This window comes from Dendrobates tinctorius, unplaced genomic scaffold (assembly GCF_039654945.1).
Source record: "Dendrobates tinctorius isolate UK_male_01 unplaced genomic scaffold, ASM3965494v1 ptg000022l, whole genome shotgun sequence".
Lineage (NCBI taxonomy): Eukaryota > Metazoa > Chordata > Amphibia > Anura > Dendrobatidae > Dendrobates > Dendrobates tinctorius.
Genome location: NW_027361690.1, coordinates 23,332,711 through 23,354,267, shown reverse-complemented (window position 1 = coordinate 23,354,267; position 21,557 = coordinate 23,332,711). Strand labels below are relative to the sequence as shown.

The 21,557-nt window shown below is 44.8% G+C and overlaps 1 protein-coding gene across 4 annotated transcripts in view; it reads right to left on the bottom strand.

The window, feature by feature from the left end:
* LOC141084079 (CDC42 small effector protein 2-B) overlaps nt 1-19,510 on the bottom strand; it is a 94,961-nt gene extending 75,451 nt beyond the window's left edge. Inside the window, exons 1-4 of one of the 4 annotated variants that reach the window (XM_073568492.1) lie at nt 18,956-19,009; nt 3,565-3,629; nt 3,248-3,382; nt 2,773-2,871 (exon numbers count right to left, since the gene is read on the bottom strand). In XM_073568492.1, the coding sequence (XP_073424593.1) occupies nt 2,773-2,871; nt 3,248-3,301 (153 nt within the window). In that variant the 5' untranslated portion in view covers nt 3,302-3,382; nt 3,565-3,629; nt 18,956-19,009. Of the gene's footprint in view, nt 1-2,772; nt 2,872-3,247; nt 3,383-3,564; nt 3,630-18,955; nt 19,010-19,042; nt 19,336-19,367 lie in introns of those variants that run through there. The other 3 variants (XM_073568493.1, XM_073568490.1, XM_073568491.1) reach the window with 3 other exon arrangements.
* Between the last annotated feature and the right edge of the window lie 2,047 nt (nt 19,511-21,557).

Genomic DNA, 21,557 nt, shown 5'->3' with positions numbered 1-21,557 from the left:
TCGGCATACACAACGTGAGTGAGCCTAGAAGAGACATCGCCCCCCCCAAGGGACATAGATGGATTGCTCACTGTCTTCAGAACCTGACACCCAATACCGTCTACCTTAGACCCCCAGTAATCGACCTTCCTGAACCTCAGAGTCTAGCACAAATCCAAGGAATTCCTCCAGCGTTAGGGGCTGTAAACGTGACTTTTTAATATTCACAAGCCACCCCAACTCTTCTAGGACATTACCCCTTCCAATTGAGTAGTGCGGTGCCAGACTGAACTGCCTACAATTAAAAAGGTCATCTAGATAGGGGACTGCCAACACATCATGCTCATTGAGATGTGCCATAACCTCTGCGATCACTTTGGTAAAGACCTGTGGAGCAATGGCGAGAGCAAACGGGAGGGCTCTAAACTGGAAATGTTTTACGACACCCCCCAGTGACACTGCCACCCTATGAAACCGCTGGTGATCTGCATGTATAAGTATGTGGTAAGTATGCGTCTTTAAGATCCAACACTACCATGAAGCAACCTTTGAAGAGCAACTTTATTGCCGACCTCACAGACTCCATCTTAAAGGAACGCACCACCAAGAATTTATTCAGACCTTTCAGATTAATAATGGTCCGAATGGAACCGTCCGGTTTTTAATCAGGAAGAGAGGGGGAGCAGAACCCCCCCATACCTCTTTCTGACACAGGAACCTCTACCAAGACTGCCTTGTGCCATAGTTCCTGGACTTGTGACTCTAGAGCCTGTTGTTCTGCTGGTGAGGAATGAGTGGGAGTTACCATAAGCCTGTCCTGAGGTATTTCTCGGAACTCTAATTTAAGTCCTGCACTGATGACATTATGTATCCATACACTATCCGAAATCCTTGACCAGCCCGGGTAGAAGACCAAAAGCCTCCCCTCCACCTGGGTCAGCAGTCATTGGGGCGGGTTCCTGCGGTCCCGGGAGGAACCAAACATGTATCCTCTACCTTTCTTTTTCCTGTTGTCCTATCTACTCTCATCTCTAAACGACTTTCTACGGTTGAACCTCTTCCTGTTGAGGGAATGTCCATAGGAAGAACCCGACAGGCTAGGGAACTCTTTAGTGTCTCCTGCCTTCTCCAAGAGCTCGTTCAACACTGGCCTGAACAAGTGTTCTCCTTCACAAGGGATGCTGCACACCTTTGATCTGGCCTGGATGTCACCTAGCCAACATTTTAGCCACAAGGCCCTTCGAGCTGTATTAGAAAGGGCTGCAGGATCTTGCGGCTAGTCTGACAAAGTCCGCCGACGCATCAGATAAAAGAGCTGCATCTCCCTGGATTATGTGAAGAGAAGTCAGGATACTTTCCCTGGAAGCGCTGTCCTTTAGTTGAGTTTCCAACTGGTCCAACCAGACCATTAAAGTCCTGGCTGTACCGGTGGCAGCCATCGCCGGTCTAAGGGACCCCGCCGACAACTTCTTGACGCCATTTAGAAAAAGCATCCGCTTTTCTATCTAATGGGTCCTTTAAATTTCCCATATCCTCAAATGGTAGAGAGGCTTTCCTGGATGCTTTAGCAACCGCTACATCCAACTTTGGGGCTTTATCCCACGAGCATGAGGCCGATTCTTCAAACGGGTACCTTCTTTTGAAGGCCGGAGGTATGGAGCCTTTCCTCTCTGGTCTCTTCCACTCACGCAAGATGAAGATGGCTTTAAGGTGCAATGATACACTGCGCTGCTGTAGGTATAATTCAAGGAACTTTATTGGTGCCTACGCGTTTCCTGAGCTGTCCCAGCTCACTTCATCAGGGCAAGATACAGGCATGCAATGCAGGAGTTTATATACAATCCAAAGTGGGGGGGGGGGGGGGAGGGGGGCAGAACAAGTAACTGCCACATCAGCAAGGCAATGGTATAAAACACATTAAAATAATTGTATTTTAATAGAATATATTAAAACAGCATATAAGAATACATACTCAAGAACAATAAAAAATGAAAATATATATTTCTTATATATTTTCAAAAGAAAATATGTTCTGCTATGAATCACCCGATGAATGAGTAGCAGTTTGCTTGTTCATTGGGTGATTGCCAACATGTTTAGACCACTGAACTTTTGGCTGTGCAGCTGGGATTTATAAATGGATGCGAGACACACATACATAGACACTGAGCACATACATAGACATGCATGGACACCAAGCAACGCAGACACTGAGCACATACTGTACATACAGACAGGCGTAGACACCAAGCAAATAAATACATACATGTGTATACACAGAACACCTTTATAAAAGACACATGCATACAAAGAGACACACATACACCTACCAGGAGCCCATATATTCTAGGTACAACCACACACACACACACACACACACACACACACACACACACACACACACACACACACACACACACACACACACACACAATAAATGACTTATGAACAGTCCATCTCCTGTTCAGTTCACAATCTGTTGTGACTTCACGTAACATATCAGTGATGTCAACGGTCCTGACGCAGACTCCACATTGGAAGCTACTTTCAAATCTCAAGATATCAGTTTAGCTCCCGCTGCAGACGCTGGGGCCCCCTCACCAGGGGTGCAGGAGCCCTGGGCAATTGCCCAGGATGCTACCCCTAACGTCAGCCCCGATCACATATGCAATAACTAATTTCTTTTATTCATTGTACCAAAAGTTTAGCAATAATTTACGCAAAAAAAAAAAAAAACCAACAAAAACCACTCTCTTGTGCAGAGCACTTATTGACTACTTGTATTTTACTTACCATTGCAAACCCTGCATTGGCATTTCCTGATCCTACATGAGCAGTATGCACAAAATTCATGGGTTCACCAATCATGCTTCTATCAATCCTCCTGCGCCTCTGGAAAAATTATAGAAAACAGGCATCTGACATTGGGACACAGATTTTATCATTTATTCACTCACTGTAGAGTAATACTTTCTGCCACCCATTCCCTTTACTACTGTTTTATAATACCAGAGCCATTAAAGGAGCCCTGTATATTACTCGCAAAAGCAAAGCACATAGGTATAAAGATCAACTCTTCCCAACAGAGTACCGTAGACACTCTTCAAAAATAAACTAAAAAAAGTGACAGCATGGTGTGACATCGGTTCTTGGTGACATGGTTTAAATTTTGTAATAATTTGAGCGAGCATTCTTCTTTAGCTAAAAACAAATTTTGCAAAATCTGATCCTAGAATTCACCTGAAGAAAAGTGACATTTTAAACCTACCGGCTGCGGCTGCTCTCCGATGCAGCAACTGAAGCAGAACAGAAATTCAGTCATTGTTCGCAGGGGTTAATGGAAGCCGCTTGCTCTCAAGAGAAGTTTTTCTTCCTGCCAGTGTCTGATGCTACAACCACAAACCTATCCGGAAGAGACACTCCGGAAAGTAAATCAATGATGCTCGTCACTACATTACCAACACATAGGCTAAATGTCATCTGTACAATATGGTAGTAAAAGAAAAAGCTTGGATGTTCAATTCTCCCCACTCTGCAACTTAGCAAAATAAGGTGTATAAAATAAGAACAGCTAATAAAACTCACAAATGTGCGTGAAAATGCCTCTGAAAGATCTCCGGACGGGAGGGTTTGAAGATAAAAGTAGCATCCTATTAGGAGACAATTTTCTGGACTTTTTAACTGCAGATCACATAACTCAGCCTCCTAGAGCCTGAAATGGCGGTGTCCAATAAAAACTGGTCCAGAGTCATTAAGACAGGTGTTTAATGAGTGGCGTGCAGAAATAAGCAGCAAATTGAGATGAGCTGTATGAAAGTGGCTTGAAAACAATAAAAGGGTGTTAAGACAGTTTTCTGGCGTAAACATTTTGAAAATTTTGCGCCAGTGTGTTTAAGGCTATGTGCCCACATTGCTTTTTTGAAGCAGAATATTCCTGAGCGGAAACGCACACCCTCTTCCCGGGAAAATGCATGCGTTTTATGAGGTGCTTTTGTAAGCGTTTTTGACGCTTTTGTTAAAAGTTTTAGCATGCGCTTTCCTATGCGTTTTTGCAATGCAATTGTATGTATGTGGAAACGCACGCGTTTCCACAAAATTAATGAACATGCTACTTTTTTTCTGCTAAGCGTTTCCGCAGCGGAAAGAAACGCACCATTAGCACAACATGTGCGGATTCAATTATGATTACATGGTATGCTTTTCATAAGCGTTTCCGCGTCTAAAAGCGCTGCGGAAATGCTTTAAAAAAAAAAAAAAAAAAAAAAACAGCGTGGGCACACAGCCGAGGGGTATAAAAAAAAACAAAAAAAATGGGATCAAATGGGATGGAACATCAAAGTAGGCATTGTGCTCGGCATGGAGACAGCTAGCAGCGGTAAAATAGACTTCAAAATTCGTCAAAAAACAGGCTTTAAACCTGAATTTTCACATTTTCCCCACTACTGTAATATGCTGCAAATTTTCCATCCAAAATCCACGGCAATTATGGTAAGTGGGAACACAGCTGAAGAGTGAATTTCCATGATGCAGATTTTGTGGCAGAAACTTCTACGACTTGTTGCATTCATCTGTAATAGTGAAGAGCGAGTATACTTGTTGCTCGGGTTTTCCTGAACATGCTCGGGTGACCTCTGAGTATTTTAGCGTGCTCGGAGATTTAGTTTGTGTCGAAGCAGCTGCATGATTTGTGGCTGCTAGACAGCCTGAATATGTGCGGGAATTCCCTAACAAACAGGCATTCCTCACATGTATTCAGCCTGTCCAGCAACCACAAATCATGCAGCTGCGTCGACAAACGAAATCTCAGAGCACGCCAAAATACCCGGAGGACACCCGAGCAACGAGTATACTCGCTCATCACTAATCTGTAACAAACCCATTCACATGAATGAAGCCAATATTCAATTGTGAAAATTTCTGTAACAAAATTTGCAGTGTGCAAATTCATACTAACGGTGTAACTGGTCGCATGCGGGTGAACCACTGATCACAGCAGTGGCCAGTTGTCCTACAATTTTGTTTCACAATCACGCAGCCTTTGTTTCTCTGTGGATGGGCAGAGTGTGAGCCGGGCTGCCACCGTGCCATGTTGCCAAACCTAAGAGTTTAATTTTTCACTTAAGAAAAAGCATGACAATTGGGTCATGTGTTGGACCGCTGGCAGACAAAGAAAAAAGATCCCCTCTGCAAGAAGAGTATATAGTCCTTTTGCCGTCCAATAGCTCATCATAATGCACAATTTCCACTTGTTTCAAATGTTATAATAGGCCCCCTTACCTCTTGGGTCTCTGTGCAGGCACACAGCCGTGCAAGATACACCAATGATATGCCCGCCCCTGTATTAGTACGGCTAATAGACACCCTAAGTTCAGACAAGCATATTTCACAGTCAATACACAGACTGCAATTCTTTCACTGACTGCAGCAGCTCTTCAGACCCGAATTTACAATCAGAGGTACATACGAGGCCTCAACTAGCTCAGGACACCCAAGATTAGTCATGGGATTGTAGTCCGTATATGGGCTGTGAAATATGCCCGTTTGAACACGGCCTCAAAAAGGCATTCTAAAGGAAATTGCAGTTTTATTTTAGGGTTGTTTAGAAAGAAATATAAATTGATTACAAGTATTCTTAGAATTGCTACTCAGCCACATTTACCAGATTCTATCATATATACTGACTGGTTCATTTCTGTATATTCTTCTATGTTTAAAGAGATGGGGGGCAGCGCTCCATAAGGTAGAGACACTACGCTTGTGGCCACTGTCGGGCGTATACGCTTAATAGGAATGCACAGGACACTGGCCATTGTCAGGATGGAAGCTGAAGCATTCGCCCACCATAAGGACTCAATGCAAAGAAAAATATACTGCACATTACGCGATTCTTTGCAGTATCCCTAAGAAAAGTAAAGTCTGCCACACTTTCCTATAGAGTTAAACAAAATGGTAGGTGAGCTCGTACCTGCAGGAAGGAGGCCAAAGGAAGCCTAAAGTGTGTTCTCTCTTATAATTGGGGGTCTATGGGATTGTTACAGCATACGTCAGGGAAAGCTCCGGATGTATTTGGTAGGCTAACTGTACAGACCCAATATGAAAGTAAGTGCAATTGCTCACATTGGCGAGAGGTGCTTACAACAGGCACAACGCTGGTTGAAAAATGCTTCTTGTGCCAGTTATGCACGATAGCAACCACAGTAAATATAGTAAAGTGTAGAAAAAAAAACCAACAAGGACCCACCTGGAACGGCTGAAGAATATGGCTCATAAGTGGATGTACACTTACAATTTTGAGGCTATGCATTTCTGTACTAAACAGGGGCCTATTATATTATTATTTTGTATTCCTATAGCACCAACATATTCCACAGCACTTCACAATTCAGAGAGGACTTGTACAGACAATATAAGACAGAGTGACACAATTCAAGAAACACCAAGAGGAGTGAGGACCCTGCTCACAAGCTTAGCAACTATGAGGAAATAGGGGTGACAAACCATAAAGTGCTTGTCATGTGTGGGTCAGTCATCCATATAATACATAGTGGCTTCATTAGGCCATATACTGTAATTAATGCAGTGCAGCTACATATATTATGTCTGTACCTCTTGTGAGAAGGTCACTGGTAAAATAATGGAGGGGAGATGTGTCACTCAGGATGTTATAGCCTCTTTGATATGAACCTGAAAAAAATGCTCCAGCATACGAAGTGCTGAGAGGGGTTAATCGGCCATGGGTGGGAAGCGGTTCACCATATCTCTACCCCAGGGTGTGCTCAAGAAGCTAAATGTGGAGCCTTTGGACTCGGTCTTCCATGTGTCTGGAGAGGGGATCTCCAGAGCTGTGCTCGTGTTAGAGCAGGGTTCCCCAACTCCAGTCCTCAAGGCCCACCAACAGGTCATATTTTCAGGATTTCCCTTGTATTGTACAGGTGATGCAATTATCACATGTGCAATACTAAGGAAATCCTGATAACATGACCTGTTGGTGGGTCTTGAGGACTGGAGTTGGGGAACCCTGTGTTAGAGAACTGAACCTTGTTTTTGCTCCCCTGAGCCACCCAGATCCCTGCAGCCACACAGAGTGTCCTGTACGTTTTGCTTTTTCCCCCATTATGCCAGAAGGGCAGTGTTCGTTTTCCTAATTTTTGCCAAGTTTATGCAGTACGTTTTTTAATAAACTAGTTAAAAACGGAAAGTGTTCCTGTGACTACCGCTTAAAGCAGCCATGTGAGTCGCTCTACCATGCTCTTTAATTACATGGTCTGATTAAGTTATTTGCACAGTGCTGAAGCACATATTGTGATCGTACACCTACATATAAGCAGTCATCTTTTCCAGCAGTGACCAGAGGTTCCTTGCTTTTTCCTCCCTACTTATAGGGGTTATCCGGCCTTAGGTTACAAGTCTGTAGTAACTGACGGCATATTGTGAATCCTCACAGCATGTGCACTGCACGCTGGGAGGATTCTTCGGTGCCAGAAGTTGCAGGCATGTGACCGCAATTATGCGATTTACATATCTGCATACAAGTGATCATGTTATAAGTGCATTTAGCACGCCTTGTCGGAATGTGGCCTCAAGTATGTAAATCGCAAGCATGCGATCACATGACCTCCCAAACCTAGTGCCAGCACGAGATAATCCTCACAGCATGCAGTGCGCACACTGTGAGGATTCACAAGACTGCAGACATGGCCTAAGGCAAGATTACCTATTCATCTGCAGGTTTGTGTTTTCCAGCTTCCACTTATGATGGTTATTATAGCCTACTGTATTTGTAACTGTTTTCGGAGTATGTCGAGTTTGATAACTACTGAAAACCCAAAATGAACAGCAACCACAACTGCTTTGTATCTGTGGTGTGTGAATTCAGCTTAATTTAGGAAAATGAAGTGACAGCTTGACACCTAATTTTAATAGAGTTTTCAGTCCCCTGAATATGCAGCAAAGCCAGAATGACAGTCATCACATCTACAAATATAAGGCAGGAAGTGCACTGCATTTTGCCATCTCATTTGCAACATCGGCTCTCTACAAAAAGGCATAGAAACTGAATGTTCACACCACGATACAATCATTGCACATGTCACTTTGGCTGTCTTACATTATGACTTGAACTTAAGAACTGGATCAATTGAAGCTTAGCAGTGAATCAATTAGCTGTTTAAAGGCAACCAGTCATGTTGACCAAGCAATTTGATCTACCTGCAGCGTGTAAGGCTATGTGCACACGGTGCGTATTCTGTGCATGCATATTCTGGGCAGAATTCACGAACTCCACAGGTCAAATGACCACATTTTTCCTGCGGATTTCTTCCTGTTTTTTTTGCGGTTTTCCACCTGCGGACTCCTATAGTGGAGTAGGAGGAAAACTGCAGGAAAACCACAAAAAAGAAGTCACATGCTGCTTTTTTTTCCGCACGAAAACCACACGGAAAAATCCACAGCATGTGCACAGGGTTTTTTTTTTTTTTTCATAGTGTTTAATGGTACTGTACATCACCTGCAGATCCGCAGCGGCGAAACCGCTGCGGATCCGCGGCAGAATCCGCACAGGGCCTTAGAATAGGACTTGATACCAGACTATTGATCAGCATGTACATAACGACATCCCTTTAATATTGATATATCACCTGCCTCTGTTCACATTGTATTCAAGTGTCCATCACAAATGCAGAATTTCTTGACCAGTTTTAATAGTGCTGTACACACTCCATTAGTCTGTTAGAATGAAGAACAGAACGCTCATCAGAACCCAACAACACGTCAATGTCCCATAGTGTTGTAGACAAGACATTTGTGCTCTCAAATCAGTATTTAAATTGGTTACATTTTTCAGACACATCAGTTGCATTAATGTATTTGTGGCACCCCTGAGGGCTCAATCGCCACGGAGGTACTGCACCTCCTCCTGAGGTGTAGTATCCCACTCCCCAGGTAAGATGGTAACACCTGACCAGACTCCAGCACAGATACCTTAGAACAGCAGAGCACCCTTTATGGCAGCTGCTTTGGTTCATGAAGGGTGCTGGGTGGAGCATAGAAACACTAGAGGGGAAAGCTGACAGGAAGTCTGGTCTGTTCCCTGCAGGGGGAAGCAGAGAGAGGACCTCTCTGCAGTCGGAATCCCCACAGAAGGGGAGAAAGACAGTTCCCCACTGGGGAAGGAGGGAAAGGACGTAGTTGCAGCAGTCTCCTGTGAGCTGGAGCTGCTGGCAAGGAAAGAGAAAGAAAGAAGGATCAGTTGCTCAGAAGGAAGATAGAAAAGAACGGAACGTGAGGAGGAGAGAGACTGGGGACTAGGGCTAGTGCAGAGCCCTTTCCTAAGTTCAACGTGCCAAGGACGGGAGGCGGTATCCGAGGCTGTGTGTGATACTAATGATCCTGCAGCAGAAACCAGAGGAATAGAAGTTGTGATCACTTTATTCCCACCTAAGACTCGAAACGTTTGTGAGCCGGGACAGGATTGTATGGAGTCCCCAAAGCAGGCTACAGCTGCCTGTCATACAAGTGGAGTTATAAGTAACATCAAGAAGGAGGAACTTGAGTGTAATTCAGAATCAGAACTACAAGTACTTCAGATTAGCGCTAGAAAGGAGACGTTCAGAAAAGGCACATGAAAGGGAGTGTTGTAAGGGTGTATTCCATCTGCCTGGGAGTTGGCTAAGCCCCTGACCTGGAGGCTGCGGCACTGAAGCGGGCACCTGTCTGTGCCAGAAACGTGAGTAAAAGAATTGGAACTGCACTCACCTGTGTCATTGCCTCCTTCCTGCGCCAACCTACTCAGCACTGCTACATCTCTGTGCCTAACAGCACATAATCTACCTCAACATCTACTACCGCTGCCCTGGGACTAAAGCTCTGCCTGTGGAGAGCTATTACATCTTTGCTGCACCACACCATCGGTCCCAGAGGATCTGCGCCGCAGCGCTGGTCCCCTTTCTAACCAGATACCACAGGTGGCCTCACGAACTACCTATAAACTTTATTCAGCTTCATTCCACCTATTTTACATGAGCGCCCAGGGCCACGGACCGGGTCACTGCCCCTTTAAGACACCATTCCGGTACTGAGTAAATCCCACAGCCCTGGGGGTGATCCATGTTTAGTCACCAGACTATCTGCTTAGCAGAGAACCCCAGCATAGTAGTAATGACTCAAAGTCATCAATTTCTACTCTGGTAAACAGATGTTCTGACAAAGGTCAGTGACCAAAAACATTAATATATCTGAATTTGCCTTTAAAAAAAACAAACCAAACAAATCTTGCAAAAACACTGAAGTTACGTACCGGTCTCCAGTTTTTCCAGAACCCATAACAGCACACCTGAGAGATTTATGGAGAAACCAAACACCTTAGGGAGGAACCACTGCTTGCAGCACACCTCTACCAAGAGGTGAAGTCAGCAGAGGATAGATCCAGTGTGTAGTACTTAAAGAGAGTAGAGGGTGAGGACTAGGTAGTGGCCTTACAAATCTGATCAATTGATACCTCCAGTTTCTCTGCCCAGGAAGTCTCCATGGCTCTGGTGGACTGAGCCCTGATGCAGGAACCAGAGCATCGCTAGCAGAGTGGGCTACAATAATAGCTTCCTTGATTCACCTTGCAATAGTACTTTTTGATACCCCTACCTGCTACCTTGAAAGGCTACAATCAAATACCCTGTTTTTTATCATCTTTTTACTAGCACTTGCTGTTTACTGCTACTTTTTTACAACAGAGTATTTTTACACGTTTTATTGTGCTTTTCTATGTTTAAGGACTAGGTTTTCCTCTGACTAGTTATAGACATGTACTCTAACAGTGTTCTTCTAACATCTAGACTGAAATTTCTCCTCCCCTGAATTCCTAGGGTATTACAAAAGGAGGGCAGGATAATCTCTTGACTCCTATGTAATTTAAGGTTACTTTGGGAAGGTAGGCCGGATCAGGTCTTAATATAATCCTATCCTCATTCTTGCTGTGAGAAGCTGACCACTTACCAAAGATCATAGTCACAAGGTTATAGTTATATAGTGCACCCAAGGCTGAAACCTGAACCTTGAGGGAACTAGTGACCAACTCTACCTTAAACCTCATCTAGAGAAACTTTAGGATGGAACCTTCCCTTAGAAGTCCAGGAATTTTTCCCACATCCTGATGTAAATTTTTGCCATTATAGGTTTTCTACTTTTTAACAAGGTGGAGACTAACCCTGGAGAATCCCCCCACCCAGTATTGCCCTCTCAAATTCCATGCTGCTAGATTGAAGCCCTTCACTTGAGAGTGGCTTACTAGAACCCTGAGCGAGAAGGTCCGGAAGAGACTGCCTGCTGCTTTCATTAGGAAGTGGAAACTTGTACCCTCTTGGTGGTTTCGCTACGCAATCTTAGCCCAGTTGTCTGACATGACACGGACGTGACGACCAAGGAGGGAAGGAAGAAAGCCCTTTAGAGCCATTTCTGGCACAAGAAATGTGCGAGTCTCTCGCAAGTGAGTATGAGCCCTTAGGGAACAGGTGGTATAGGTTTCAGCAATCACTGGATTCAGCCCCCCTGCTTCTCACTTGCGTTTCAGATATCAACCCGCTTGTTATCCAACAGATCTCTAAGGCTGGTTTCACATTAGCATTCAGCTGAGCTGCGGAAGGCTGTGTACTTGCTAAGAAAGCGTACCTTTCCAGGTAATAGTAAGATCCAGCCACTCATTAATAAGCCGTGGAATAGACCTGAGAAAACCGGTGCCTTGCCCTTGTCTTCTAAAAGGAGAATACATATCCTGCATACCCAATGTTAAAGATAGGTACGCAGGACGCATGCAGAAGTAGGCGGAACTAAACGGATGTAGTGCGGAAGTAGGCGGAGCTTAACGGACGAAGTGCGCAGCCCTCCGTACCTCAACCGAACGCTAATGTGAACTTAGCCTTAGTTCCTCTCAATCTTCAAAGGGTAGGGCCGAACTCTGGGGATTTTGATACACCACCATCAATTCTAGTTTCCTTGTCCCATACCTCAGAATCCTTCTCCTCGAAAGGATATCTCCTTTTAGAAGACAAGGGCAAGGCACCGGTTTTCTCAGGTCTATTCCACGGCTTATTAATGAGTGGCTGGATCTTACTATTACCTGGAAAGGTACACTTTCTTTAATAAGGATTTTAGGGAGCTCTCAACCTCAGCCCTGATGATCGATCTAAGGCTTGCGGCAAAGTCAGGACTCTCCTCACAATTGTCTTCTGGATGCAGACTTTTCTGCCAGTCCACTGCTAGCAGGTTTTACATAGCTTTTTTAAGGCTTCCCTAGTGATTAAACACAAACAAGGGGGCCTATTAAAAGTGACATTCCCAAAGATCACTCAACACCCGCTGTCACATTAAGGGTACCGGATTGGGAGGCTGTTGTTGGATACTCTAAGCATCCTCTCTGGACACCGAGGAATCCTGAGACAATCTGCTCCTCTGACTGGGACAGCTGTGGCTACTGCCACTTGAACGGCTGTCCCCTTTGTTGTGTCCACGCTGTAGATGGTACGGATGTTGCTGCTCTTCCATGGTACTTCAGGAAGGAAAGCTGGAGCATGAGCACTCCTTCTGATCTGTCCCCAATTTATATGGGACCCGCAGTGCCTCGTTCCTGGTCCGCTTCCTACTGTCCCTCCAGAATCTGCCCTGCCCCTGCGAGATCCAACCAGGACGTGCCATACTTGCCTGACACACCCCCTGTGACATTACTTGGTCATGCCCAATCACAGCATGACTTGTGCCCATGACGTCAGCTGAACGCGCCGGAACTTCCTACACGGCCGCCACCCGCATCTCATAGCAGAGCGGGGAGGGTGGTGTGGTGGTCCAAGACATGCATCTGTTTGCAGCCTGCACTTACAGCAGAGACCCTTGTGGACGACACTTCCATGACCCTGAAGGCCGGCGCCACAAGCATGCCGCCTTTTTGGTATGCCAGGAGAGGGTTGGGTAAGCTTTACCTTCCATCTTCAGAGTCGTATCTCAGCAAAAGGATCCCATCAAGGACAAGAAACCAACTGATGCGGGGGAGAGGTGCCACACTTATTTCAGTAGGTTTCCTGTCCTTGGTGGGTGGATCCCTCTCTTAGGTGTGCTGTCATGGGTGAAGGGGAAAATAAATTGATAATTTGGTTGTACTGATGTCTGATTGGTAAGATTACATGAGTTGGGAACCTACATGTTGCATCTCTCCTTAAAACCAGATTGCCATGATCTCTTGTACTAGAAGGGTACAATGGGCATCTTAGTGTGTCAAATCCTTAACATGATAGACATCTACTACAGCACTTTCCTGAAAATAAGACCAATCCCGAAAATAAGCCCCAGCATGATTTTACAGGATTTTTGGCATATGCTTGAAATATAAGCCCTACTCCAAAAATAAGCTCTAATTGCATCCCCCAGACTGCTGCTAGGGGATGCAATGGGCAATTGTTCAGTGCCCAACTCAATAACCCCCAGCGTTTCTATTCTGAGGTTTAAAATGTTTAAAGACCATTGGTGACATCACAATGTCAACAAATGTCCTTTAACTGCGGGAGGCTAGAGGAACTGAAGAGGAGACAGACAGGTATGTACCGTATGTGCACTGTGTATATTCTACGTGTGTGATGACAATTATATTTGAATCTATGTTGATTTTTTTGTTCAAAAATAAATGTGGATTTTTGTTAATGAAAAGAGATATACATACAGTACATACACAGTGCTCCAAAAGTAGGTGGCCAGTATGTGTAATAGGGTTATGAAGGGGGTGATTTATCAAACATGGTGTAAAATGTCTATTGTCTGTACAAGTCCCCTCTGAAATGTAAAGTGCTGCGGAATATGTCGGCGCTATAGAAATAACATTTATTATTATTAAAGTGAAACTGAATCAATTGCCCATAGCAGCCAATCAGACTTTGGAAAACGAAAGGTGGAATCTGATTGGTTGCTAAGGGCAACTGAGGCAGTTTCAGAGATCCAGTTTTCACAGATAAATCTCCCCCAAATCTGTTTTCTTTTCAGATAATTCAGATAACCCATAATGGCAAATAATTTAAATACAGATCAAAGAAAATGGATTTTAACCCCTTTCCTACATTGGACGTAATATTCCGTCCATGTGACCTGGGATCTAAGTCCCAAGGACAGAATATTACGTCACAGGCGATCAGCAGCGCTCACCGGGGGGAGCGCATCGCGGCTGGGTGTCAGCTGATTATCACAGCTGACACCCGGCACTATATGTCCGGGGGCGGTCACGGACCGCCCCGGCACATTAACCCCTGGCACACTGCGATCAAACATGATCGCAGTGTACCAGGGGCATAGGAGAGAAGCATGCAGGGAGGGGGCTCCCTCCGTGCTTCAATGCCACCCCCGGAGCGACGCGATGTGCTGCGTCGCTCCGAAAGTCCTCCTCCCTGCAGGCCCCCGGATCCAATATGGCCGCGGGGGCCTTCGGGGTCCTGCAGGGAGGCGTCTTCCTCACTGCCTGCTGAGAGCAGGCAGGAGGAAGCCTGCAGCAGCGCCTGATCGCCGATCTCACACAGCGCTGTTCTGTCAGATCGGCGATCTGACAAAAGATATTGATGACCCCCCCGGGACAATATAATAAAGTAAAAGAAAAAAAAAAAACACGTGTAAAAGTGTAAAAAAATCAATATAAGTTAAAAAAAAAAAATTCCCTAATAAATTTTTTTTTCTAAATAAAAAAAAATAAAGTACACATATTTAGTATCGCCGCGTCCGTAACGACCCACCCTATAAAACTATCCCGCTAGTTAACCCCTTTAGTGAACCCCTAAAAAAAAACAAAAAACAATGCTTTATTATCATACCGCTGAACAAAAAGTGCAATAACGCACGATCAAAAGGACTAATATGAATAAACATGGTACCGCTGAAAACGTCATCTTGTACCGCAAAAAATGAGCCACCACACAGAATCAGCGAAAAAATAAAAGAGTTATAGCTCGCAGAATAAAGCGATGCAATAATAATTATGTTTTATATAAAATTGTTTTTACTGCATAAAAGCGACAAAACGTAAAAAACGACATAAATGAGGTATCGCTGTAATCGTACTGACCCAAAGAACAAAACCCCTTTATCAATTTTACCACACGTGGAACGGTGTAAACGCAACCCCCCCCCCCAACAGAAATTCATGAAATGCTGGTTTTTGTTCATTCCGAGTCCCAAAAATCGGAATAAAAAGTGATAAAAAATGTCACGTGCCCGAAAATGGTACCAATAAAAACGTCAACTCGTCCTGCAAAAATTAAGACCTCACATGACTCTGTGGTTCAAAATACGGAAAAATTATAGCTCTCAAAATGTGGTGATGCAAAAACTATTTTTACAATAAAAAGCGTCTTTTAGCATGACAGCTGCCAAACATAAAAACCCGCCATAAATAGTAAGTCAAACCCCCCGCTATCACTCCCTTAGTTAGGGAAAAATAATAAAATAAAAAAAAAATGTTTTTATTTCCATTTTCCCATTAGGGTTGGGATTAGGGTTAAGGATAGGGCTAGGGTTAGGTCTAGGGCTGAGATTAGGGTTAGGCACATCAGGTGCTCTCCAAACGCAACATGGCGTTTGATCTCAATTCCAGCCAAAAAAGTCAAATGGCGCTGCTTCCCTTCCAAGCTCTGCCATGCGCCCAATTAGTGGTTTACCCCCACATATGGGGTATCAGCGTACTCAGGACAAATTGCACAAGAACGTTTGGGGTCCTGTTTCCCTTGGAAAAATAAACATTGAGTGCGAAAAGATCATTTTTTTTGGAAAAAATATGATTTTTTTTAATTGTACGGCTGTACGCTATAAACTTCTGTGAAGCCCCTGGGGGTTAAAAGTTCTCAACACACATCTAGATAAGTTCCTTGGAGGGTCTAGTTTACAAAATGGGGTCACTTGTGGGGGGGGGGGGGTTCCACTGTTTAGGTACATCAGTGGCTATCCAAACGTAACATGGCGCCCGATCTCAATTCCAGCCAATTTTGCATTGAAAAAGTCAAACGGCGCTCCTTCCCTTCTGAGCTCTGCCATACGCCGAAACAGTGGTCCCCCCCACACACACACACACATATCAGGTATCAGCGTACTCAGGACAAATTGCACAATAACTTTTGCAGTCCAATTTCTCCTGTTACCCTTGGTAAAATAAAAAAAAATTGGACCTGAAGTAATTTTTTTTGAAGCTCATCAAGAGAATACCAAGAGTGTGCAAAGCAGTAATCAAAGCAAAAGGTGGCTACTTTGAAGAACCTAGAATATAAGACATATTTTCAGTTGTTTCACACTTTGTTAATTATATAATTCCACATGTGTTAATTCATAGATTTGATGCCTTCAGCGTGAATCATGAAAATAAAGAAAACTTTGAATGAGAAGGTGTGTCCAAACTTTTGGTCTGTAATATATATATAAATTAAATATTTTATAACCTTCCCTGAAAAGAAGTCCTAACCAATCTTTCAGAGAAAAAAAAAAAGAAAAGGGACCCGTCTTATTCAAAAGCACATAATTAATCTGTCACCTCATTTTTGGCCTATGAGGTGCGGCCACAGCCATCAGAGGCTTATCTCTACAGCATAATGCTGTAGATAAGCCCCCGATGTAACCTGAAAGATAAGAAAAACGCGTTAGATTATACTCACCCGGGGGTCCGGTCCGATGGGTGTCACGGTCCGGTGCCTCCCATCTTCTAGCGATGACGTCCTCCTTACTTCTGTTGAGGGCAGAGTAAAGTACTGCAGTGTGCAGGCGCCGGGAAAGGTCAGAGATGTCCGGCACCTGCGCACTGAAGTACTCTGCTCTACCCTCAACAGGGCAGATACAGTACACCTGCGCAGGAGCTGCAGCAGAAGTAAGGAGAACGTTATTGCATGAAGATGGGAGGCGCTGATCAGACCGCGACACCCATTGGACCTGACCACGCCCCACGGTGAGTATAATCCAACTCGTTTTTCTTATCTTTCAGGTTACATCAGGGGCTTATCTACAGCACTGCAGAATGCTGTAGATCAGGGTTCCTCAACTCCAGTCCTCAAGGCCCACTAACAGGTCATGTTTTCAGGATTTCCTTAGTACTGCTGTGCAATACAAAGGAAATCCTGAAAACATGATCTGTTGGTGGGCCTTGGGGACTGGAGTTGAGGAACCCTGCTGTAGACAAGCCCCTGATGGCTGTGGCTGCATCTCATAGGCCAAAAATGAGGTGACAGATTCCCTTTAAGCTTTAATCACACAGCATATTGCATCTTTTGTATATCTGCACAAAAAACGGGAGCAAATACAAATAGACCACATTTAGACGAGCGTATGCAAAATCCTGCATTCCTAATCCAGAAAAAAAAAAAAAGATTTTCCCATCTATATTTCATGCGTATAAAATCTGTATGTCTGATGTATACATCTGTGTGTCTGCAGACCATTGGTCCATATGTAAAAAAAAAACTTCATGTGAACTATCACACTGACTTGCATTGGTTAGTGCACTGTCTTCATGCTACCTGTGCAGCATGAGAGGAGGGCTACTAGAAGTGTTTGTAATAAGACTTGCAAGGGATGAGAGCTTGTAGTTAATCACACTCGGGTCTGCTGTGCTCCAGCACCTGTCATCAGCCTGCTTAGGACTGGTCAGCATAAAGCCACGTTACCCAGTCAGAATTTTACCTCAGTATGTGTAAGCCAAAATCAGGGGGGAACAATCGGGAAAAGTATAATAGAGACCCGTCACCACTTCTGGATTTATCACCCACTCCTGGTTTTGGCTTACAGATACTGAGGTAAAATACTGACCAAATACTGAACGTGGCCTTAAAGAGAGGGAGAAGTAAATGGCCCCAGTGAAATCTCTCTGGTAATGCCCACTGTGTCTGTTTAGTGCCAATATCCCAACATCTGACCATACGTGTGTCCACATTAATTGATCTATTGCTTTTTACAGCGCCAGTGCAAGAATAGTATTAGGCTTGTTGTACACGGAAATACCAGATGGACATAGAAAAGTCATGTGAATTAGTCCCACGGCAGGAGGGGGCAAAATTCACAGGCAACATACATTTCCTTACTGTCTAACCACAGTCTTTCACAGTTGCTGCAATACTGATGAGACACAAAGGGTTAATATACACATATATACGGATTAACAGCGTAATGCAGCACCGGCGACTAAGCACACGTGTAGTCTAAACACTGGAGCTCCAAAATCCACGTAAAGATAAAAGACCATAGAAGACCATGGTCAGGGGTTTTAAATTAGTTGCACCACACCAGCACTTTAAAAAATATCAACACACCGGAGCGGTGGCTAAAAGGGTTGTTTTTTTTTTTTTTTTTTTAAAGGTTAGTCAATTTGGACAGTTTTGTGTTTTAATGCGGAACTCAATTGGTCAATCACTGCATCGCTGGTCCCCCCCCTAGTTAGGGTCTCACACACCTGGGACAATCTATGAGCCGTGCGCTCCAACAGTTCATTCGGGGGATCTGCCCTATACACTTCTACATGATGGCCACTTGAAGAATAATCAGCTGTCATTCATTTTATGTCTAGAAATCAGAACAATTTAATATAAAAACCACAAAAGGCCACAAAATCCAATGGGCTGTGACGCCACCATAGCCACGCTCGGGGTGCATGATGACCTCTGGCCTGATGGCGCCCCCCTGTGACGGCAGGGCAGCAGCATCTGATGAAGACCACCACTGTGCTCCACATCTGCACATTTGGGGGAGAGGAGACAATTTTTGCTCAAACAGAAGCTGCAGCCTGATGCCCCAATGTGACCAGAGCCTTACCTGGAAAGCCAGGGTCACGCACCACATGCATGCCTCAGATACAGACAGCTGGGTGCACTACAACAACCAGCAGTCATAAAATGACTTCAGACAGTTAGGAGTTAATGACTCTGACCAGTATACTGCACGCCAACATGAAAGTTTTATGAAGCTCCTGAAAGGAGGGAACAGCACAGACCTCTAGTAGGTGCCTAATGCACAGACCACCACATAATCCCCCCCCGCCCTGTCACCAGGGCTCCCGTCCACCTCCGGTACTACTCACACGGGACTGGCAGCTCCCCAGCCCGAGTCACTGCAGCACTGCCGGAGCGTCTGCGGCATTCTCCATAGCCACGCCCCAGGGGCGGGGCCGACGCTGCTGATTACTGGCAGGCAGGTGCGGTTCTAGGTCCGGTGATAGACGAGTCTGTACAAGGCGCAGATGCTGCGTGTAGTGCGGTATTACCGCGGTGATCGCGTGCAAGCTCTGACCAGTACACATACACACACACAGGTATTAACATGCGGTTTGGCACAAATGTAGGTGAGATCTGCTGGTTCAGGAACTTCTATTAATTTCTATGTGAGTTGCGGAAAAAGTAGCTCACTGGCTTCAGCTGTTTTCATAGCTCCGTGTTCAGTGGCTGCAGCCATAAAAGGCTGAGCTGGAAATATCCACCAAGGCCAGAGATCTCCGACTGAGGCTCGGATTTCTGCCACATGGAAGAGCCCCACTATCACGCACAGCAATTAGTCACGGGTGGATCTTGTCTCCATTAGGTCACACGTTCAGTATTTGGTCAGGATTTTACCTCAGTATCTGTAAGCCGAAACCAGGAGCGGAACAATCAGAGGAAAAGTATAATAGAAACTCGTCACCACTTCTGTTTCTATCACCCACTCCTGGTTTTGGCTTACAGATACTGAGGTAAAATACACATACCAAGTTTTTCCGATCAAGCATCTATTACAAAAAATAGGAGTCTGTTTTTGATCTTTGGTAACTAATTAAACATCGGCAATGTGAAAAATAATGCATTGATGCCTCCGTGTGATGTCCATTTGTCACTGACTTTTCTATAAGAAGCATAAGAGTTTTTGTACATGAGGTAAAGTGATGCCCGGCTGCCGTCACACATCCAGGGGACACGTCCTAATGCAGAATCAGCGATCGTGACACCTGAAGAAAAGGGCAATTTTACACATACAAAACTTGTCACTGAAGTGTGAATGGAGCCCAACGCTCCCAGCAGGCCACATTCTGGCCCCATTACAGCGCAGACTGGTGCTTGTAACCTCTGGAGCTCCTGCACTTGCCGCTATGCAGACACACACAGAGTCGGTCACATTTGCGGACATGACAGACCACAGTTTTAGCACATAGCCTTATCTACAGTGTTTGACTATGTTCACACCACCACATTTTCAGTCTGAGTGTTGACAAACAGTAATGGGACAATGTTACATTTAGCGATGCACCAGCGATCCCGACAACGATACGACCCGGTCAGGATCGCTGGTGCATCGCTAAATGGTCGCTAGTGAGCTGCCACACAGGGAGATCTCACCGGCAGCGTAGCAGCGGTCGGCGGTCGTTACCTGTCAGACGGCAGCTCTGGTAACGACTTCCTCCCGCGTCCATGGAGTCGCTCGTCGGCGCCAGCAGGAAGCCGACAACGAGAAATGGACCAGGACGATCAGCGATATTCAGCGGGGAGCCGGGTTGGAGGTGAGTGTCACATGTAGCGAGATCGCTCACAATATCGTTATTGTAAGAGAATGGTCAGTCATAATATACTGAGCGGCCATGTTGTCTCTAGCAGCCATTTTGTTGAAAGTTAGAGAAGATTCAACTTTTACAAAAGAGCTGATAAAATGTATTAAATGGAGGATGGAAAATGAGATCATGTCTCCTAGCAACCTCAGCCGATGTGCGTAGAGGAAGATTGGATCAATCAATAGGGTCACAGGTTACCAAATATATGGTCAGTATGCTTATACGTGATAGTGTGGTAGCGAAGAGTAGAGTAGTTAAAATGTCAGGATGTAAGAATTTAGGGACCTAGACTGGAGACAATGATAAGATTTTAGGACAGTAGCCATAGATACCAATGACTTATGGGTTTTAGTGTTGCTTGGAGAAATGTTAATTAATATCTTCGTATTATGTCATTATATTCTCTGTTCTAAACCACGTTTCTGTAGATTACCATGAAAACGCCTTAGAATTATAATGTTAACGCCCTCTGCGGCAAAATGCAGCTTTCTGATAATGTATAAGAAGCCCCTGTTACTGTCGATCGGGGCCATTCCATCGCCATCATGCCACTGTGCCTCACCATGGCCAGGGCACAGAGCCTTATCACCGCTAGACCTCCTAGCAAATCTCTGCCCGTCTGAATTCCTGTTTTTGCCCGCATATTCCAACTCCTCTGTTATTCTGTATCTGTTTTGCTGTGTATCTCCGAATAAACCTTCAACCTCAGCTAGATAAGAGATCGTCTGTGGAACTTCTTCCCGACTCTTCCAGCTCTCAATAGAACTTTTTCTTACAAGTGGCGAGCCAGCCAGGAGGAGCGGCTCCGGAGAGCTGCCTCCAGAAGAACCACCGGAAGAAGCCGCAGATGAGGGCTTGGAGGTGGGAAGAGGAAGAGAAAAAATAAAAGAAACGCGTATGGCCATACGTTAAACCGGTCAAAGGAAGCCAGCCTGAAGGAGAACCTCTCGTGATCGCTCTGAAACCGCCTGCCCGATTTTTTTATAATAAAACCACGGACAAAGAAAAAGACTATAAAAAG